General features: G+C 36.3%; 1 protein-coding gene across 6 annotated transcripts in view; it reads right to left on the minus strand.

Annotated features, from left to right (window-relative positions):
• Vps13D (vacuolar protein sorting 13D) overlaps positions 1–22,591 on the minus strand; it is a 571,041-nt gene that overhangs the window by 462,886 nt on the left and 85,564 nt on the right. For 5 of the 6 annotated variants that reach the window (XM_081740126.1, XM_081740131.1, XM_081740129.1 and 2 more), the window contains exons 8-10: positions 19,198–19,518; positions 13,630–13,852; positions 11,585–11,771 (exon numbers count right to left, since the gene is read on the minus strand). In XM_081740126.1, the coding sequence (XP_081596252.1) occupies positions 11,585–11,771; positions 13,630–13,852; positions 19,198–19,518 (731 nt within the window). The remainder of the gene's footprint in view (positions 1–11,584; positions 11,772–13,629; positions 13,853–19,197; positions 19,519–22,591) is intronic. The other variant, XM_081740128.1, reaches the window with a different exon arrangement.

The following is a 22,591-nucleotide window of genomic DNA, read 5'->3' on the forward strand; positions in this document are numbered from 1 at the left end:
CTATGCTGGATGTTGGGGTACATGATGGAAGAAACGTCAAGCCCTAGTTGGAATGAATATATAGACGCTATGATCGAAGCAAGGCCGAAGGAATACGAAACGTCGCCGTTTTACCTCTAGCTTTTGTGAATCTTGCTCCAGGAAACCCAAGTACAATTTACACTTGTCTCTTGAACGCAATGGAGCAATGCATGAAAATGAATCAAAAATTCTGTGTAGTGACATTTGATCAGCCACTATTTCCTAAAGCCATAGATATGGTTCTAGCAGCAGAAAAAGACAGCCCTCTCTTGTGCGTGATTGTGCGCCTTAGTGGTTTTCACCTATTTATGTCATTTCTTGGTGCTGTTGGAAACATTTTGGCTGGTATTGGTTTGGAAGAGCTGTGGAAGACCATCTACGCAAAGAACACAGTAGCCCACATGATGACTGGGCATGCATATGCTCGAGCTATTCGTGCGCATTTTCTGACTCAGGTTTCGCTTGCAAAGCTGTTACTAAATGAAATAAATGTAAATGAAGATTTCACTCATAGACTGAAAAGCTTGCACTTAGATGTACTTCGAGATACATTGTCACAGGAAAATATAAGCAGGTCTCAATGTCAACTTAACATTCAAAATATGTTATACACGAAACATTGCACAATGTATCTGTCCTAAATCAAACCGGAATACTATGGGCGCAATACTTCGAAACAGTTAACATTATGCGTCTCTTCATTAGAGCATAACGTTCAGATAATTGGAACCTTCACCTTTATAGCGTCCAATGTATGATCCCTTTCTTGCATGCTGCAGGCCACTTCCATTATGCAAAGTCTGCCCACACTTACTTGCAACAAATGCTGAAACTAGAAACAATCATGAGTCCTGAAGAACTTGACAAATTCGTGAAGCATAGCTATTTCACAATTAGAACAATAGAAAAAAATGGTCAGGAATATGGACGAATATGACAATCGAACAAGTGTTAATGTGTACGATGAAGACTGCAGGTGGATTAACACATGGTGGAGGAATGACCGAAAATGTGGATCAATTCCTGCATCAGCAAATGTTATAGACGCCGTCGACATCTTCAGCGATGTTTTCATTACAACGTCCGAACAACACGTGGAACTGAGAGAATCTTGGAAACCCAGGGGCAATAAGGATTTCGGAGAGGAGATGATGACCTGGCTGTACTGCGCAATCCTTTTAAAATCTCGCCAAATCTTTTGGTTTTCATATCTACTGGCTTGGTGGGCAATGAAAGTGTGAATTGTGATGGAGCCGAAGATCAAGGTGTAGCTGCGATTAAATCAATTGTGGGTCAACGCTTTACTGACATCTATCTGAAGCGAAGGGACAAGGTTCTATCGCTTGCAAGTGTAGCCAAAACTATAAAATTTAAAGAAATAGATGTTGAAGTTAACCCTAACGAACTTTTTCATCGTATTCTATGTGTCGTGCGACGCGATGAGGAGTTGGTCGAATACTTGAGGTACGAGTTGGCTGCAAGACCGCCTGCTCTTTTTGATTGTGTTTCAATGTGAAAAAGCAAGAAATCAGCATTGATCGCTGTTTTGGGGGAACTTGCTCCTTCCGAGAACATATTACCATCAATGTATATACAATGGACAGAGGTTTTTTATTGCATCGTGTAACGTGATGCGCGCGGCCAATTTCCGTCAAATATGTATCCAGTATGTTAAATATATTCAGCAACACTACGGACACAGAGTTAATGTCGTTTTCGATGGCTACTCAGTTCCAAGCACGAAAGATGAAGAGCGCGAGAGGCAAAGATGTAAAGAATCAGCAACGGAGTCAATAATCGACGATTTCAAACCATCGATTGTATTCCAAGAACTGTTTTTGGCAAACGTCTCCAACAAAAGAAGATTTATAGAACTTTTGACAGAGTATCTTCAATCAGTGGGTATTAAGGTTTTTCAAGCTTCCGCCGATGCAGACTTCTTGGCGGTTTCAACATCAGTTACCGTAGCAAGAACAGGATTATCTTTAGTTCTTGTAGGGGAAGACACTGATTTGTTAGTTCTTTTGGCTGCACATGCTGATGTAGATTTCGAAGTTTGGATGCCAATACCAGAAAAAATAGACAATTCTCACAGTTTACAGTAGTAGGAAACTTCAAGATGACCTCGGAGAAATTCTTTCTAATATTCTTTTCTCCCTGCCGCAACTGGGTGTGATACAACTTCTACGCCGTTTAGGAGAGGAAACAGATAGCTTTTAAGAAATTTCGAAAGAACTCTCTTTTAAGAAAACGTGTAAGTGTGTTTAACAGATCAGACGCAATTCACAAAGAAATTGCGAGTGCTGGGGAATCCTTTCTTCTGGCTTCTCTGGCTTCCATATAAACAGTAACCTGGATAAAGCAAGGTACTGTCAATGCATGAGAACTGTGGCAATACAGTCTGTTAAGTCAGCATTTGACTTACCTTCACTTCCACCAATATCAGCTGCAGCAAAGCAAGATTCCTGTCTAGTTTATCGCCAGGTTCAGTAGTGGAACGGCGTGAATTTATCACCAACGGATTGGGGATGGATGTTAATAGATGGTTAGTACAAACCTATTCCAAGTGAAAATGTCCCTGTACCTGAAAATATCTTGTAATTGTAAGTCTGGTTGCGAACGAGATTGCGAATGCCGAAGAAGTGGCTTAAATTGTTCGACAACGTGTGGTTATTGCGTCGGTCATGGCTGTGAAAACCGTTCACACATTCTGGATGAGGACGATGACACGGAAGAGCTTGAACTATATGCAATGACATGAGTTGTTTCATATTCCATTGCCATGAGCAGTTCCACGCTCATTAATTATTATTCTGTCCAACAATATAATCATAAACATCTTGTTTCACAAGACAATCATACATACATATATATATATATATATATCTTGTTTTTGTAAAATATGACCTATACATCAGACGACATCATAGCAGTACATCATACTTTTGCATAAAACAGCTCCAGTAAGAATTGAACCGAAAGTATAATTTATTCTTTGAATATTTATTTAAAAAAGGAATGGTTTCAAAAGAAAACAATATGGATCAGTTGAGTCACTAAATACACTAAATAGAGAAATATCTTTCAGTATTGAAAAATTAAGTTTTAGAAAAATTATAACGTACATCTGCCTCTTAAGAACAGTCCGTAAATTGTATGTTTCACACTTATTTATAGTAAAAATATTACAGAAGTCATTTCGAACATTCAAACTATTATTTGCAATACAGATTTCGTTTACTTCCGTTTACAACGTCATAAGTGATGCGCTTATTTTTAAAGATAGTCGGTTACTGCGAGTTCTACATAAAATTGGCTAGCTCTGTTATTTTTAGAGGTAGAGCAATGGTTTTGGGCTCGTTGGAAAGATCTTGAAACAGCGAACAACTATTACTTCAGAACATTTTCCCGTATATAATTCCGTTTCAAAGTTATTCACAGTTAAAGACTGAAATGCAAATTGAATATACACATTCCTTTCACTTTAAGGCGCCATATTTAAAGGCAACAATAGTGTATGACAAGAAGTCGTTATAGATAATAATTTTGAATCTATTCTGAGTGAAATGAAACAAGAACAAGTTTCTACCTTGAAATGTCGAGAAGATTCTACGTTTTAAAATTTAAGGGATAAATTGTGTCGTCGGCCATCTTGCTGATTTCTGTCTTGGTTTCCCCAAGTGGGATTTTTTGGGACTTTGAGTGTGTCGTTCAGAACATCAATCTGAGCATCTCTAGCAATTTTCAGCATGTTATTATAAAATTCCGGATTTGGACCATTTTTTGTCTAATTGCACTGGACTATAATGCTTTACTCGATAGGAATGGTTGTTTAGTGAACCAACCATTCTCCTTGACCACATTGGCTTCACGCTGACCCTTTGGTGAGTGCGTACTTTCGGGATTGCAAAAAGGAAGTATGCTGCAGCGATTACATGCTGCTTTTATTTATACATTTTAAAAATTAAATTACTATATGAGTAAATAATAATAATAATAATAATAATAATAATAATAATAATAATAATAATAATAATAATAATAATAATAATAATAATGAGTAAAGCTGGATTAAAATAGGCAAAATGAAATAAACAGTGATTGGGTAGCAACCAATTCAAGTAACCTTTTACTTTTAATGCAAAGTATATTTACCATGTTAATTAGCTAACGGATTTAATCGCGTCTTTAGTAGCGTTTTGGAAATCCCAAATGAAATCACTCCGCATCAGTAATTCAGTAATCAGTAAGACTCCACTGAAACACGAAATATTCTAATTTATCTAACTTGGATAGCTTCTCTATTTGTGTTCATTCGTTTCCACCAACAAAGTACTATTTCGTAATTTTCTAACGTCTTTAACTTGTCCCGCTGTGTATGTAGTATCTTTGTTTATAAGAAAAGAGGAAAGGACTTTAATGCTACTAGGGCTTAGATTCAGAACTTGCACTTCCCTCATTCAGTTACAAGATATCTTAATCTTACTACAGGAATCACGATACTTGTCTTTTCCACATAATCTACACTGATTATTGTTTCTGCTTGTTCACGTCAGATTTGGTCTTCTATCTAATTATTTAAACCATGCCTTTACTATCCTTTTTTCTTTTCTTTTCTTTTCTTTCTTTCTTTCTTTGTTAAAAAATTAAAATAAAATACTTAGTAATGAAAGGATAATTAAAACAGAAAATTGAAGGGAATATTCTTCTGACTCTTCTGTTGTGATCGTAACTTAAAATGAGTTCCTATTTTGTTCATTCTTCATGTCGATAGTTTCTTCGCTACCATCTGAAAGTAAAAATAATAACTTAAGATAAATATATAGTTTAAGAAAAAAAGACGAAAATACAGGTGTAACACTTTTCGAATTTCACTGTCTATTTTTTGATCTGCGTTTCCCTTCATTTTTTTTTTTTTTTTTTTCCTTAATTGCTCGTCGTTGCACTGATACTCTTTGAAATACACGATTTACATTATAGTACAGTAGACTAAATATACACTTACACTTAACACATATATAAAAGATGAGGTTTACAAGATTTTTGGGTGCTTTCCAAAATCTTGTCTTGTCTCATTTTTAAAATTATTTCTGATATTTATTATATCCTTGTTTATAACAAATTGCATACATCCCCAAATTACATGTTCTGGTCTCTGAACTTGACCGCAGCCGTCTATTTGATCTTCATTTATTCTTAATCTTTTGAAATGGGACTTGAATGATCCATGGCCCGTCTGGACTTCCATGATTATTTGATTCAATTCCCCTATCTCCTTCGTTGTTTTTTAGATATATTTTTTTGCCCCTTTGTTGTTTTCTCCCACTCTTCTTTCCGTTTTCTTTTAATAACTTTGTAGGGATTTTTCTTTTTTTTCTGTTCTAAGAATTTCCACAGATTTTGTGCATTCCTTATTCGCAAACCAGGTTTCTATTGCCATTGTTAATACCTGCAAGTGTGTTTGCACTTTCTGTGCATGTATTGGTGGCGACTAAGTTGCTATTATTTTTATAAGACTTCTTGCACTCTATGTACCATTTTCTGAGTTTGATGTTTGCAGAGAGTCTATGGTACCAGACACCTGCACAGTACTTCGAAGTTGTCACTATCACTGACTTGTAAATTTGAAGTGTTTTATTAGGTGTTTGATAGTCTCTCCTTTATGAGCCACTTTTTAAAGTTTTATTTGTCACTTCTTCAATGTGTTTTCCATAAGTTAATTTCTCGTCAGTCTACACCCTCAAATATTTAAATTCTTTTACTCTTTCAGTTTTCTTATTTGATATATATATATGATTTGGATCCTGGGAATGAAAAACTATCATCTTACATTAGTCCTGCAACTTTTTAACACTTTATTTTCCTTTTGTTATAGTTCGTATTTCGAGGACGCAAAAAGATTTATTGCTATAATATCTGCATAGCCGACAACTCCTGTTTCGTTCATCTGTTCTAATAATGTGAGGCGTGGATCAACCACAAGACCTCGCATCGTTGGGCCACATATTGAACCTTGTGAGCATCTTTTTGTACTAAAAGTTATTTTTTTTTAGTCTGGAGCTTTAAATGTTAGTTTTCGATTTGTATAGTATTTCAGCATGAGTTAATGTAGTGAGCTAGGTATTTCTAAGATTTTAAGTTGTTGAAACAGTGACGGCTATCATAGATTGCGAAAAGCCCCACTTATATCTAGATATATATATAAAGTATATTACCACTTGGTATTTTTCTGTTTTGCTCCCTCTTCTCTTAACTCCAGTAGCCTTCTAACTGGCGATTTTTGTGTTTCTTCGTTTTCTGAACCCATGTTATAATTTATCTTTTCCTATTTTTCGGTATTTGTTTAGTCTATGTACAAGGGTGGATTGGAAAGTTCGTGGTCTGACCTACGAAATTGGAAAATATCTAAGTAAGTTATGTTTTATTTTTTCATGTAATCTCCTTCAACCGAGATACGTTTACGCCACCTCTCCGGTAACATTTCTGTACCACTTTTGAAAATTATTTCTCGAGCCCTGCAAAATATCCCAGGGATATTTCACTACTTTTCACTTCTGGATCTGAAGAACATCGCTGTCTCCCCAAAATCTTTTTCAGGTTTCTAAGCAGGTGAAATTCCGAGAGAGTCAGATCAGGCGAATAAGGCGGGTGCGGCAACAGTTCGAAGTTACAGGAATGAATTTCTGCCATGGATGCAATGGATGTGTGAACGCGCGCATTGTCCTGGTGAAACAACACTTTTCTTCGCAGCATACCTGGCCTTTTAACTCTGATCTCATCACGCAAACGTCGCAGGAGGTTCAGTAGTATTCAGAATTGACAGTCTTTCCCTTTTCCAAGAAATCAATCAGGATAATGCCTCTAGCATCCCAAAAAATTGATGCCATAACCTTGTTTGGCTTTATTTGGGACAGGAGTTTCAGGTCGTTTCCATTGCTTCGATTGTTGTTTTGACTCCGGTGTATGATAGTGTACCTATGTCACGTCCATAGTCACAAATGAGAATAAACTCTTCCGGATCACTTTCACGGGAAAGAGTGTGTTGATCCTTTTTGTATTCAACTGAAAGCAGCTTGGGTACCCATTTCGCCACCTTAGAAAACCCTAATTCGTATATGATAATGGTTTGTACTCGTTCATAGGAAATACTTGCAGTCTTAGCTATCTCTCGGATTTTGGTTCTGTGGTCATTCAAAATCAGGTCACAAATTTTATTGACATTTTCTGTAGTGGTCGACGTTGAAGGCCTACCACTGCGGGGTCATATTTAATGCTGTTTTTGTCACGCTTAAAGTCAGTTACTCACTTTGTTATCATGGAATACGAAGGCGTGGAGTCTCCTAGTGTCTCTACCATGTTCATATGAATTTCCTGTGGTGATAAGCCCATTTTATGCAGGTGCTTAACGACAGTTCATGCTCGATTTTCTCCATGTTACAAATTTCCATCATTAGCGCCGACTTAGCGCCATATAAACTCTTCACCTTTATACGCTTCATAAATTAAGTAGACTCGTTTCCTCATTATTGTTGTGAAAGCTGGATATTACCGGTTAAAAGTACACTCCTACAATCTCAGTCCTCTTTGATGTTTTAAATGTCAGCATTTCAGGAACACTAGCACGTCACGTACCGACCTAGCTTTATTCTGAAAATTGTAAGGGTGATCATCTTGCTTCGCCTTAGGACTCTCCAATTTTTCGAAAAGAGAAACGAATTCAGTTTACGAAATTACAGTCAAAAATGACCGATTTTGGTATAATGTTAGTTTAACGGTAATAAAAGTTCATAATTTATATTCTTTCTTTCTTTATATCGTTTCAATATATTTGAAATAAGAAACTTGAGTATAGTGCTTTTAAATTTAAGTTTCTAGAATTTTAACGCAATAAATGCTACGAACAAGGTGTGCACAGTAGTTGCACAGCGTCATCTATCGATGTTGTATCGATGTTGTTTCAACAAGTAAGCCGGCTAGCCTAAACCTTTAGTACAGTCAGTAATGAGTCTAAACGAGTTGTGAGATGCTAATTAGCGTCCAGAGGCAGAAGACTGAGGACGTGTTAAGTGTTTGTCGCGCGCCAACATTAAATTTTGTTCTAAGCTGCAAAAGAATTACCAAAAATGCTCACGAAATGTCAAAATGAGTGTATGGTGATGAAGCGGTAGCATTGAAAACTATTTCCAAGTGGTAAGCGATTCGAAATTGGCAACAAGTCGGTTGAAAACGAGCAAGATCAAGACGTCCTTCGATGTCACAAACAGATGAAAACGTGCAAAAAGTGGCTTGAATGATTTGTTCAAACAGGCGAATCACTATTCGAGAGCTTTCAGAGGCAGCTCGTATGAACTCCATGAAAAGCATTTTAATCGCCAATTAACTGGGCAAATGGTTTCCTTCTTTACAACGAAAACGCGCTGTGTCACACTTCGCTCTTGATCAGCGAGCTTTTAGCCGAAAAAAATATTCCTGTCTGTTCACATTCGCTGTGCTCTCCAGATATAGCACCATGCGAATTTTGCTTCTTTTCTAAAATTAAAAGCGTGCTTAAAGGAAAACGTTTTGACACTATTCTTGATACTGAGAGGACCACGACAGAGCAGTTGAACGCCCTTCCAAAGAAGCCTTCCAGAAATGCTTCCAGTCATGGATTCAACATTGGGATAAATGCATTGCTAGCCAAGAACAGTACTTTTAAGAAGATTAAATCAAATTTCATGTAAGCTTGTTACTTTATTTCTAACAAAATTATTCACCGTATTTTTTGATAGCACCTCGTATATAGCAAGATACACTACTACTGCGCAACTTCCTACATAAAAGTTGTCTTTACCTCCAGAAAAGCTAAAATTTTAGTTTATGCGTTAAGTTCTAAATGATAATTTTGATCTATTAAATCTACCTACTAAATTCTCAGAACACTACTTAGTAACGCTATTGAATTTTCACCGAAACATTTTTGTCGTAGAACATTACTCTAATAGGTCTACAAATAATTTCTTCGAACTAGAAAACCTATTCTGCTCACAGATTTGCCCATTTTATTTCCGATCGAATGATCGATGATCTTTGATTATTGAACTTCTCATTTCTTTCTTCAATGCAGTAATTAAATGCTTCCGTAATATAATAGGTAAAGAAAGGTGAAACGTACTGTTATTTCTTTATTAAAGTTGAAATGTTCAAAAAAGCCCAAATTTCCTAGCTAAAAGGACCGTGTTTTTTTTAAAGCAAGCTTTTTCCGAGCCCTCGCATCTGTAATAAACATAAATATCTATGATCGCAGCCTCTCCATTCAAGCAGACACATATCAAAATTAAATTCAGATGCCTGTGAAATAGGCCATAATCCCTGTGTAAGCGCAAGAATAGCTGTACATTTGTTTTGGAAACTATTTTAATCATTACTTCTTATACTACTATAGTTGTTGTCAGACCACACTTATAGGGAGGTCTCAGAAGTGTTGAACTTCCCTCACCAAGGGAATAAAGGTAATAAAATTATGCATATTATTCTTTTCACAATATTTCATAGTAAGGTTGACTTAAGATTCTGAAATAATACCTTCGTTACCACTGATTGTCGTAATTATATTGATATTTACGAAAAATGAAAGCTAAGTCAAAAGAAAGATAACCTGGAGGTGTATGGTGTGTCTTGTTCATTCTTCTCCAAATCCTTATTTTTCAATTCTTATCCCAGAGGCACATTGGACTGGGTTACATCGGCCTAATGTTCTACGTACCCTTGGTGTTCGGGTCAAGTAATCTATAGTATTTACAAGTGACCACCTCATCGAAGACCACGCCTAATCTTTAGGGGTATCCTTTTAGACTAGATCACTTCAGAATAAGACAAGACAATCTTTACTGACAATTGGTTCAGTGGTGTTCCCTTGGTCAAGAGTGCATCAGACCTATCCGAAAATGTTCTTTTAATCTAGAATGGTGCAGAGATTCAAAATTAATTGTTTACATCTATTTCGGATGTACAAAAGTCCAAATTTTGAGAAGGCGTTAGATTACTGCATAATTCTTTCGAAGTTTTAATTCATAATGATGTACAAGTTTACAGGGTGAAGGGATAAAGATATATATACGGTATATATATATGCGCACTGAGTCTGAGTTACGGTAGCCCCAACTTATCCTTACAGTAGCGGTATATTTTACTTTATCACAGCATAGCCCTTTATGATAATGTTCATAGAAGATATTAACTAAAAATAAATCAATCAAATATTGAGTCTTCCCTGAAAACATATAACACGTCCTGCATTGATATGCACCCATATAAATTTTGGAAAGTCGGCGCCATTGTATATATATATATATATATATATATATATATTATATTGTAATATCCCATGTGAAGTTGTTTAAAAACAAATACATGCATCAAGTGTTTATAAACAACACCACGTGCTTCATCACGAGGAACTTCCACCAGGAGGACCTGCAATCATCTGCAGACGACGTTTAGTCCCTCCCACGGAGCAGAAGACAAAATCGAAGCAGAAGCGCCACCGCCACCCAAGGGACGCTATAAATTGGGCAGAAGAATCCAGCTCAGTACCAGTTTTCTGGTGACCCTCCTACTGTCTGCTTCGGGACTTTAGGAGTAACCTATCCCAGGGCCTCTAGTCTGCTACGGGACTACGCCTATCCTTTCTCCTGGCTTTGCCTGCTTCGGGGCTCTGTCTGGGAATCCAAACCTCAGCCACTTTGCCTGCTTCGGGGCTCTGTTGGCCATCTAACCTACCCACTGCTTGCTTCGGAGCTTTGGGAACCTAACTCCACTCCACTTTGCCTGCTTCGGGGCTCTGTTGGAGATCCTGTCTGCGACCCTACGGTCAAAGACTACCTTTTACTTACCCTTTTAAAATAGAGAACAAAATTGTATAGTATTTTGTACAAATACTCTTATAGTGGATTTTTATAATAAAAACTGGTAGTGGGAGTCGATTCCGGACACTCTTTTTATTAACTGCTCTACCTCCTCCTTATATGAGACGAAATTACACAAAGTTTTACATGGTGGAGGCTTGACCGAATCAGAATAAGCTCTGAATACTCCCCTACCGGACAGTATTTTTATTAATCGGAAGTGGACATTTTTTCTTTGGAAGGTATGTGAATTTTTAAGTGTTAGTGCTTTAGTTTTACAATATTGATAGGTCATTGACAAATCTAACAATATACAGAGAAAAGTATGGGAATTAATTTATCGACATCAAAAATTACGAGCAAATTGAGTTTATGTCAGTTAAATAAAAAGTGGGTCACAATGAAGGTTATTTTCGAAATTTAAGAAGAATACTTCTAAGATAGTGACTCATATCGGTAGTCATAAGGCAAATGAAATTGTAATCGATGTTGTCTGCGACAACTGGAAAAAGTTTTACAAGTCTTAATTTTTCTGTGGAACTTAGGCTATGATATCTTTTTCCATATTTTTTATTCATCTACAATATTATGTTTCGCTATTGACAAGTAGTAAAACTACACACAATTAAGAAAATTCAACGTTTTTCAATGTGTAATCATGCCTTCAGAATACTAACCTTCTTCTTCATATTCCTTGTCTTGTTCTAAAGCTGCTACTCCCAAATTCTCCGGAGTATTCTTGAAATGAAATTTACCAAAATCTACAACCACTATCAGAGCATTTTTATCACAAAAATGCTCTACAAGAATGATCTGTGGGGCTGAGATATCTAACTTAATATCCCATTTCCTTTTGTCACCCTGCTTGAATAAAAGGACAATGCTTGAACAAGTTACTAATGTACCAAATAATAATTTACATAATAAAAATACACATGGTAAGGTCTCTACTAAAACAGTATTATATTTATTTGTCTAAGCGTAAACTAGAGCACTATTATATCCCTTTGCAAATACACAAGTATCCACATGATTTAGAAACTGTAAAATGTATGTAGAGTACAAATATTTCAAATAGATTTTTTTAAAAGAAAAATCCTATGTTCTAAATATCATAAATATTTTCGCTGGATTACTATAGTATTTTGTCAGTTAAGAAATATACATCAATTTATTTCACATTATAGATACGAGGGGCAGTCTCAAAAGTTCCCGGAATTTTGTTATAGCTCTCTATTACCACAATATAAGTACACATTTACTTAATCGCCTTCAAAGTAGGCACCTTTGGAATACACATACTTGCTCGACCTCTCTTGCGATTGTTGAAAACACAGACGAAAGGCCTCTTTTGGTATCCTCCGAAGTTCAGCCGTCGCGTTGCTTTTGATCTCTTTTACGCTGGCGAAACGGAAAATACCATATTTTTATTTGGGAAGAGCCAACCATCCAATGGTCCTAAACTGTTTTTAAGGCTATCAAACTCTCTGAATCAGATTTCCTCAATTTGCACATAAATTTGATATTTGGGCGTTGCTCGATCTGTGACATTACACCAACTGATCATTATACATTCCTCCGTTCAGCTACACTATTCATACACTGCTTGTTAAGACGTGTTCACACTTGTCAAATTCATAATTAGGCAACCTATGGACTATAATGCACAAGATTCATTGTGGTTGCATCACAAATGCCAAAACTATAACAACATTCCGAGAACATTTTGATTGTCCCTCGTAAATGCATTTGTTTTACTTTGTTATCAAAATTATTGACACATTCAACGAAAACCGAAGATGAATTATTGCAATACACTACACAAAATTAGCTTAGCAAAATTAGTAATTTTCATGTTTCTACTATCTTTTTCTGTAATTGATTAAAATTTGTTCAAATTTAGTTTGACTCGGAAATTACTTCTCCGAGGGCATGCAGTACGACTCTAAAATACTTCACGATTGTTATTTCTTGTACTGATACTGTAACCTTTTCTTTACCAAACCATAAATTTTCCTAACATTCCTAAGAGCGAATTTGGTTGCGAATTAGGCCGAATTTTCATGCATGCAATAGAAGCGTGCTTTGCTTGCAAATTGGTAACGTCTAAAGCCGACCATAGACATTTTTGGTGGTAAATTTTGACGTTTTATAGAACACAATTTTCTAGTCTGTACTTATATTTGTGCACAAGCTAAATTTCGTGCCTTTTTCGTGACTTCCATGAGCGATAGACACCTTGTAAAGGTATACGGATATTGTACAGATATTGCGTTTGTAATTTGCCTGTTGACGTGTGCCGTTTCTTTTCAGCACCAAGACTCCATGAGTGCTGAACCAACAGTTTAAGATGAAATCCAAACCATTGTAATTCATTCCAATTTTTTAATGATCTCTCAAAGGCAATAGAACCGGGGATCACGCGCAAGAAAAGCGCATGCGCTAGCTACTAGGCCAGCAGGGGAGGATACGGATATTTGTATTCGGGCAAACAGGGAACTCTTTGGATAAAATAATAATAATAATATAGGGTGTTTTGGGGGCAAAAACTTATTGCACGTTTCCCGCTCTTGTTTCCAGAGGAAGCATGTTATCATATCCATAATGACGCTACAGCAACGTTCTGCTTCCAAGTTACCTCACGTTTTCAATGCATGCTTGAAAGCAGGGAAGTATCCGAATTATAAAGTATTTGACGTCCATTAACAAGCAACACACTTACCAAATCACCCTCAAGAATCTGTTCCCAATTCCTCTTTAACTCTTCTTTAGTTCTTTGCTTCATAGCTTCATATTTGTATCTAGCTGCTCGACGAAGTTCCTTTGCCACTTCGTACTCCGACCGAGGATCAGCTTTCTGATATGGTATCGTGAAAAAGTCGGTAATACACTTAATGGCTGATGGATTGTAAACAATATCCAACGATCTTGATGTAATATACAATCTAGAAAATAAATGTGAAAATTATACGTTCTTCACTGAATTTTAAATGTTTCTCAAGACGAAAAGTAAAACTACTGCCAAGTTCCAATAAATAAAATCAATGAACCATTAAATATTTGAGTGAACATTTACATATAGCATCATGCTGTGATTACTAATTTATGTGTATAATGATGTGCTCTCACACTGATACCCAATAGGTAAGAATGACATTTAATTTAATTTTCCTTCTATATGTAAATGAGTTTCCATCTTTGAGACATGTTAAAAATTCTTACACTTAGTTCGCTAAGATTGCTGTTGACATTGTTTTAGATTTACATTCGTTTTCATTAAATAATAGTAACAGCAACAAATTTTGCTTTTTGATTTGAGTTTAGCGTCCCTTTCAGCAGGAAGTGCTATATGAAACAAGGACCTACAGCTTCACGTGAGAACAGAACCATGTGAGTTCCCACCGGGAATCGAACCCGGGTCTCCCAAGCCACGCTAACGACTTAACCACGAGGGAGCTCTATTAATAAGTAAATAAACAATCTGGTGTACTCTTAGTCTTTACGGACAATATACGGTCAGTTTTCGTAAAAGATTAATTGAATTAACTATGATTTAATCTTAATTAAACTACTCAATCTTGACAAAAAAATTATAACCTTTCTTTCTTCATTTGAACTTTTTGTTGGACATTTTTGAAAAATACCAAATCATTTCCTTTTTAAGTTTAACTGAACAGCTGATCTGAGATTAACTTTTTCTTTAATAACCTGAGTTGGTCTTTCATTCCTTATCTGTAATACAATTCCACAAATGAAAAGCTAATTTTGTATTTAGATAATTTGGTAATAATTTGTGACCAGTTGTTGATACAGTTCAAAATTTATTTTTGTTTTTACAAATCAGAGAAACTTGGTAATCGGAGTTAACATCTAGATTTTAGCAAATTCTAGGCTTATCATTTTCTAAACTTGTCAGTTAACTTAGGAGTAATTTCAAATGTAGGCACCAGCATCGAGAAGTTTTCACTATTCAGAACGGATTTAAGGAATAAAGTCAAAACACACACGGACACACACAAAAAAAAAAAAAAAAAAAAAAAATCATTGTGTCGCTGATGGCTCAATTGTCAAAGTAATCACCCAGCAAGCAGTTTCAAGGTGTTATCTAAATTCTACAGATTGCCAAAGAAAAGTACATAAGAATTTACGGAATAACATAGCAAGGAAACAGAAAAACCCGTTATGTAAATTAGTACAGCACAGTAATTGCTCGCATATGGAAGATCAAGCTCGAGCTCTCACAAGTTCAACAGTCAAATGTTATATTGATATATCGCCGATGTTTTCCATTCTTTGTGGCCAAATGGCTAATACGTATGGTCCCAAATTTGATTTCCAAGGGAAGAAGTATTGACCAGAGACATAAACCGAGCAAGTTCTGACGCCACGTTACAGAGATAATTGACAACATTTAATTTTGTCGGAAATCAATTTCTTATTTTCCGTAATATATATCTAGTACACAAATTTTTATTGATACCGGAGTGAAATTTCATTATAAAAATAAATAAGGAAATCTTCATAGTGAGATAATTTCATACACATTGTCTTCCTTTGGATACAAAAGCGGTATAATCATACGATTCTGAGTTGTGTACTGTGTTATATTATAATATCCATCTTGTGGTTCAAAAGAACCAAAAATATCTATCAGAACTTATATGGTGCAAATTTAATTGATCTTTTTATTTTTCTGTTAATTATTTAGCATGCATCGATACCTCAACAATAAAGATAATAGATTATACTTAATATCAGGAGTTAAATTCTCTCTTCTACTAATGGTAGCCGCCCTCTCACACAGATTCTAAAATCAAATACTTCTCATCAGATTCATTACACTTCGTAAGCTAAACTTCATAAATATCTTAGCAGAATACAAACTTAATGTTACCGTCGTTCTCGCTCATCTGAAATTTGCCAATAATTAAAAGAATGGCATTTCCAGTAATGAATCCATAAGCAAATTTTTTAGCAATATAAACAGACATTTTAACTACAGCTCAAAATCAGTCTAAGAACTTGCACTCATTTAGCATTGTAACTACTGCACTCATTAACCAATTAAGTTCGAAAAAAATACTTGGGTAGCTGAATTCAATTTTGCACACCAGTTTTTACAATATACACTATGTGATCAAAAGTATCCGGACACCTGGCTGAAAATGATTTACAAGTTCGTGGCGCCCTCCAACGGTACTGCTGGAATTCAATATGGTGTTGGCCCACCGTTAGCCTTAATGACAGCTTCCACTCTCGCAAGCATACTTTCAATCAGGTGCTGAAAGGTTTCTTGGGGAATGGCTGGCCATTCTTCATGGAGTGCTGAACTGAGGAGAGGTATCGATGTAGGTCGGTGAGGCCTGGCACGAAGTCGGCGTTCCAAAACATCCGAAAAGTGTTCTATAGAACTCAAATCAGGACTCTGTGCAGGCCAGTCCATTACAGGGATGTTATGGTTGTGTAACCACTCCGCCACAGGCCGTGCAGTATGAACAGGTGCTCGATCGTGTTGAAAGATGCAATCGCCATCCCCGAATTGCTCCTCAACAGTGGGAAGCAAGAAGGTGCTTAAAACATCAATGTAGGCCTGCGCTGTGAGAGTGCCGCGCAAAACAACAAGGGGTGCAAGCCCCCCCTGAGAAAAACACGACCACACCATAATACCACCACTTCCGAATTTTACTGTTGGAACTACACACGTTAACAGATGACGTTCACCGGGCATTCGCCATACCCACACCCCCATCGGATCGCCACATTGTGTACCGTGATTCGTCACTCCACACAACGTTATTCCACTGTTCAATCGTCCAATGTTTACGTTTCTTACACCAAGCGAGGCGTCGTTTGGCATTTACCTGCGTGATGTGTGGCTTATGAGCAGCCACTCGACCATGAAATCCAAGTTTTCTCACCTCACGCCTAACTGTCATAGTACTTAGAGTGGATCCTGATGCAGTTTGGAATTCCTGTGTGATGGTCTGGATAGATGTTTGCCTATTACGCTTTACGACTCTCTTTAAGTATCGGCGGTCTCTGTCAGTCAACAGACGAGGTCGGTCTGTACGCTTTTATGCTATACGGGTCCCTTCACGTTTCCACTTCACTATCACATCAGACACAGTGGACCTAGGGATGTTTAGGGGTGTGGAAATCTCGCGTACAGACTTCTGACACAAGTGACACCCAATCACCTGACCACGTTCGAAGTCCGTGAGTTCCGCGGAGCGCCCCATTTTGCTTTCTCACAATGTCTAATGACTACTGAGGTCGCTGATAATAAGTACCTGGCATTACAATGCACCTAATATGAAAAAACGTATGTTTTGGGGCTGTCCGGATACTTTTGATCACATAATGTATATGAAAAGTCAGTATTACAGAGGTGACTTTGAATGTGCATCTTACCTAATAAATATCGTATTTCCACTATCGATTGTGACCGATCTTCAGGCCACATCTACTGACTATTGCCCAACATTGAAGTTTCCATTGCAGGAGACTACTTTACAGCTGGACTATAGGTATTGTATCCCACTCCTCTTTATAGGCTTTCCACAGACCGAACATGATGCAGACTCAACCGTGGGACAGGCGCCGTTTGAGGAGTCCGTAAGCTCAATAGTCCACTTGGGTGGTATCTGAAATCTTGACAGGAATGTCAGAGAGGGGAATTGCCGCTATTCCAGTTTCCTATTCCATACGGCGATAGAATTCCAGCGATGATTTCACTGAGTAGCTGAAGGTCTTGTCTTGAAGTTTAACCTGATTCACATCTTGTCCGTAAAATGCTGCGATTTCATTCTCGTAAGATTTAGGATTTAGGAATTAGATCTGGGCTTTCGGCATCTATGGCCATGTTAGCTCGTCACGTATGAGGAATGATGTCCTTTGGCGATCACACTATTCGACGAAAGGGAAGGAAGGAAGTGTCCTCGGACCTATATGTTAAATACCATACCGGCATTTACCTGGCGTGAATGAGGAAACTTCAGGAAAACTTCACTGTGGATGGCTAGTCTGAAAAAGATTTCACGCTTTTTCAACCGAGTGTGATTTCATGCTAGTACTTTTCAGTCAGGACATGAGTTTGGTACGTAGAATTGATCTTGTCGTTTCGCTCCACCTTTCGGAGACGCAATTTGCGCCTGAACGAGAAACACGTAACAATAATGAACGCTTTCGGGAAAATATCTTTGTATGTAATGGCACGAACTTGACCACAGTTTATGAGGTAAATCCACGCCTTATCAAGGGAAACAACAAACTTTCAGCGATCACCCGCGAGATGACATTTATACATCATCCTTCAGTTTCTTTTTTCGCGCACATGACATAGTTTCAGGAAGTGCACATTGCTCTTGCGAACGACCGTGAGGCGTAAATCCCTGTAAATGACGCCGTTGATTGTCGCCTGCAATATGCAGCATTTGCTGACCATTGCACGCTGTGTGAGGGAATTTTCGTAGGATACCATTCATCGAACTGCACGCAATAGCTCCAGCATCTCTTCATAGGAAGTCGGTTTCTAGCTGCTCGCGTCGGTATGGTAGACCCAGGATTCTATACCGCATATTTCCGTACATTAAGATTCACGGTAGCACAACCTACACGAAAATTATGCATTTGACACATTTCTACGATGCGCGACGCTGTGAAATTTGCATCGTAAAGGACCTAGATGAATCTCCCCCCCCCCCTCCGCCCCCAGAATCTGTTCACTTTCGGCGCCACCAGAATACGCTCGACAACAATACTCTACTGCATGACTAACAGGATACTGTTGCTTACCTCGTGACAATATCATGGCAATGGGTTGCGCACGCGCGGTAGTTGCACATTGGAATCGGCTCAATGTAACTAAAAAACTTAAATCGGTATGGTAGATGCTAAATTCGAAACCAGTATTTAAAAATTATGAAGTAAGAAAGATAAATATTTATCTACGCTTGACCTTTTATCACCTTCACTTGCTTCAAAATATTGCGATATAAATAATAATCTTGCGATTTAAAAAAAGAAAAAAAAAACAACTAAAAAATTTGGTAATATATTCTTGATGCTACAAATTTATTCATTAATTATCTTTCTTTTCTAAATCCCTTCAAGTTTACTTAAATTTAACAATCAGTACAATGATTAAGGACCAAAAAATAAATTAAAAATGTTTTCACCTAGTTCTTCTTCACAATAGAATGAAAATATTAATGTGAATTATTATTCTTTAAATATACAATATTATAGCATTAAAACACAGGAAATAAAAACCATTCTTCTGTTTATGTACCTGTAATCCATTTTACTATTGAATGGCTTCTTCTCATACACAAGTTCGAACAAAGGTTCTTCTGGTTTCTTGGCAGTTTGAGTTGTGAAAGAGCTAAGTTTGGAGAAACTAACTAGATTTCGACTCATTGCACTTTTAGCAAACGAGGGAGCGATTTCTTGACTTTGTGGAGCAATTAAGACTGGAAAAACAGAATCCTCTGTCAGTTTATCTTGTAAATACATTGCTCCTAAACTTATCTCAAACATATGAGACTTAGTTCGTGGCCTAGATTCAAACTTCATTTTCATATTTTCAAATTCAAGTTCCATTAAAGGCAACCTGAAAAGAAATCAGTATCAGATGTAGACCATCAGAAAAGTATTGATAGCCATCGAAATATATTAATGAAGCTATTTTACTACTTAAATTATGGAAACTAACTATTCCTTCCGTTATTTAATTTTAAAAAAATAATAATAAGTTTTAAAGAGCGAAACATTTGATCCATTCCAAAGCTTTTGGTAAAAAGTACATCTACTCACAACCACGTTGCAACAGAGGAATACTAGAAAACATGATCACAACACTAAAACAAACTTATTCTAGGAGCACTATCAACAGAAAATAAGCTTAGAAAGGTCCAAGTACATGCCGTATTAGAATGTAGAGTCACGTGGTTACACAATAGTGTTATCAGTTATGAAGTTTCGTGGAGGAAGATAAAACTAATGGACGGTACATGTGAAGTGGAGAAAAGTAATAATGAATGAAGATTTTAAGTGGTGTAGGGAAAAAGGACTCAAAACTGAAAACAATGGAGACTTAGTAACAAAAAAGGGCGTAAGTTGGAATGAAATGTAATGAAAATTTACATTACTACTCATTCTGGATTATCTTATTTATTATTTTATTTTTCCTACTGTTTATTTATTTATTTATTATCTTTTACTATTTCCTCATTAATTTACGTTCATCAATCCTTCCCCTACATCATGCGATTGTTTTCTCTTCATTTATTATCCCTTCACCCTACTGCAGTCCTGCCGACTTACCTGTCCCACAAGTTATATTTTCTTCCACTGAACTCCATCTAGTTACAGCCTGATTATATTATTATCTGATCAATCAATTGATTGTCTGATTGGGATTTAATGGGAAGGTCAACCGTTTAAGTCATACTCTAATTCAGTACACGATAAGCACTTTCGCTCAAAACTTCATCAGCCAGGAAGGGGGGAGGGGGGAAGAAGAAGAATAGTAAAATGAAAGAACACATAAATACCTATTGAAGCGTCAAGAAGGGTGCCATGCTAGAGCGCATGATCATGTGATAGTATTACTTAGATGAAAAAACAGTTTAATGGAGGAAGATAACCCTAATAAGATATTGCATGAGAACGAAGGAATAATAAATGAAAAGAAAAAATATACAACATAGGGGAAGAACTAAGTTGAAATTTACAAAGAATAACAAATGATAAATAAAAAATGGAGTGGCTTGACGACAGGAAGGTAATATAAGTGTTTCAATTTTGTTTCTCAGGATCATAGACAAGAATGGAAAAAATAATTTCGAAAATTTTGAACTGAAAATTCTCGAAATAAAACTACGGGTATCTTCGGAAATTAAATCAAAAATGCCAGGTTCCAGCCCTCCAAGCCGACCTTTGCAATTGGGAAAAAATATGCAGGGGTGTTTTTCTTCTTTTAAGTGTACTAAGACATGTTGAAGTGTTATTAAGTGTAGAAAAAAACACACATTCATAGAAATACATAATCATACAATATTTCGAAACTATGTATACCTGTGAGAATATGCTGTCGTCATTTACGTTTCCATACGTAAAAGAACATTCTTTATGAAAGAAAAGACAACGAACAGAGTTCTCGCATCTATGGTAAATAAAAAAGATACAGTAGACAAAAAAAAAAAGCGTTTCCAACAGTTATGAATGTCACTGTCTTGGAAATTTACGTATATTTCTTTAGAAGGAGCTCAGAAGGGGTGTTCATGTTAGCTCAAAGGTAAAGCGCGGGACTGCTAATCATAAAGTCATGAGTTCGATTCTCGTTTGGGACAAACTTTTTGGTATGCAATGATATATTCCTCAATACATGAATAATTATCTAAAATAATTACATTAAAATAATTCAGTTATAATATATTCATACTATCATTTCAGGGCATAAGTAATTATTATGTTTAAAATATGACATCTGGAATATAGTGGGTGATCACAGAACGCCGGTATATTATATGTGAACGTTGAATACAAATTAAGTAAAAACATGTAATGGCAATACATAAGTATGTGTTGTGTATCTGTCTGCAGCTATTTGTTATACGGAAATTACTTCTCAATATTCTCATCACAGCATCGGATTTACGTTCTTAAAGATAGTATTATAACCGCTAAATATGAGAGATTTTCACTGACATTTATTTAATTCACTGTTAAAGTTGTGCATTATTATATATGTACTTTATTCATCTAATGCATGACCACAATTATGAAAAGTAAAATGTACTATCTATCTGTTAAAATGCTACGATTGCAATAGAAACGTCTCAGCTCCACCCTCTAACCTTTGATTTTAAACCTATGATATACGGTTATTTGTAATTTCACGTTTAAAAAAGACAAATATTTTAAAGTATGTGTACTTTAAATAAATCTTTTTCACAAAGTTTATTTCTTAAAATTATTGTTCAAAGCCTTTGTATTTTAATAAGCCTTCTCCAAAATCAATGCAATTGAACAGTGCTGCTATCTCTGGAGTTCTTTTAAACTACATGTTTGTGGCCGTTTATATGTTTGTGGCCAATCCTTTCGACAATGAGATCTCGGAAACTACAGGCTCTAGAAAGATGACGTTTTCACTAATCAATCGCAAATTTTGCGTGGATTGTCCAGTTCTAATAGAATATTTAAAAAAAACATGGCCATTATTTTTTATTATATTTTCACGGGTACAATGGAAGTGATGAATTTAAAAAAAAAAAAATCCTAAAGCATCATATCCTAGGCATTACACATTACATCATCACATAGTTGTATAGAGGGGTTATATATATATATCTCAGGCGTTTGTTTCATGGCCAAATAATAATGAAAAAGGAACGATAGTCATTTCTCCAATCTAAGATGAATCTTTATTTTTGCAGTCTTTTGCCCAATGAACAACATATATAACTCACATTATAATTAATAATGTATGTAATGTATTTGCTTATTACGTACTGCATGCAAGAAGAAAGAAAACACTAACATAAATTAGAAACTTCAACCGGAAGTAGGCTCAATCTTGCAAACGGTGCGACATATTGAAAAAATAATCAAAAATATCTATCCTTGCCGATTTTTATCAAGATGTGTTTCACTTATGTCTGTAAACAGATGTTGTGAGGAAT

The sequence above is a fragment of the Thermobia domestica genome, chromosome 15 (assembly GCF_964235325.1).
Source record: "Thermobia domestica chromosome 15, izTheDome1.hap1.1, whole genome shotgun sequence".
Lineage (NCBI taxonomy): Eukaryota > Metazoa > Arthropoda > Insecta > Zygentoma > Lepismatidae > Thermobia > Thermobia domestica.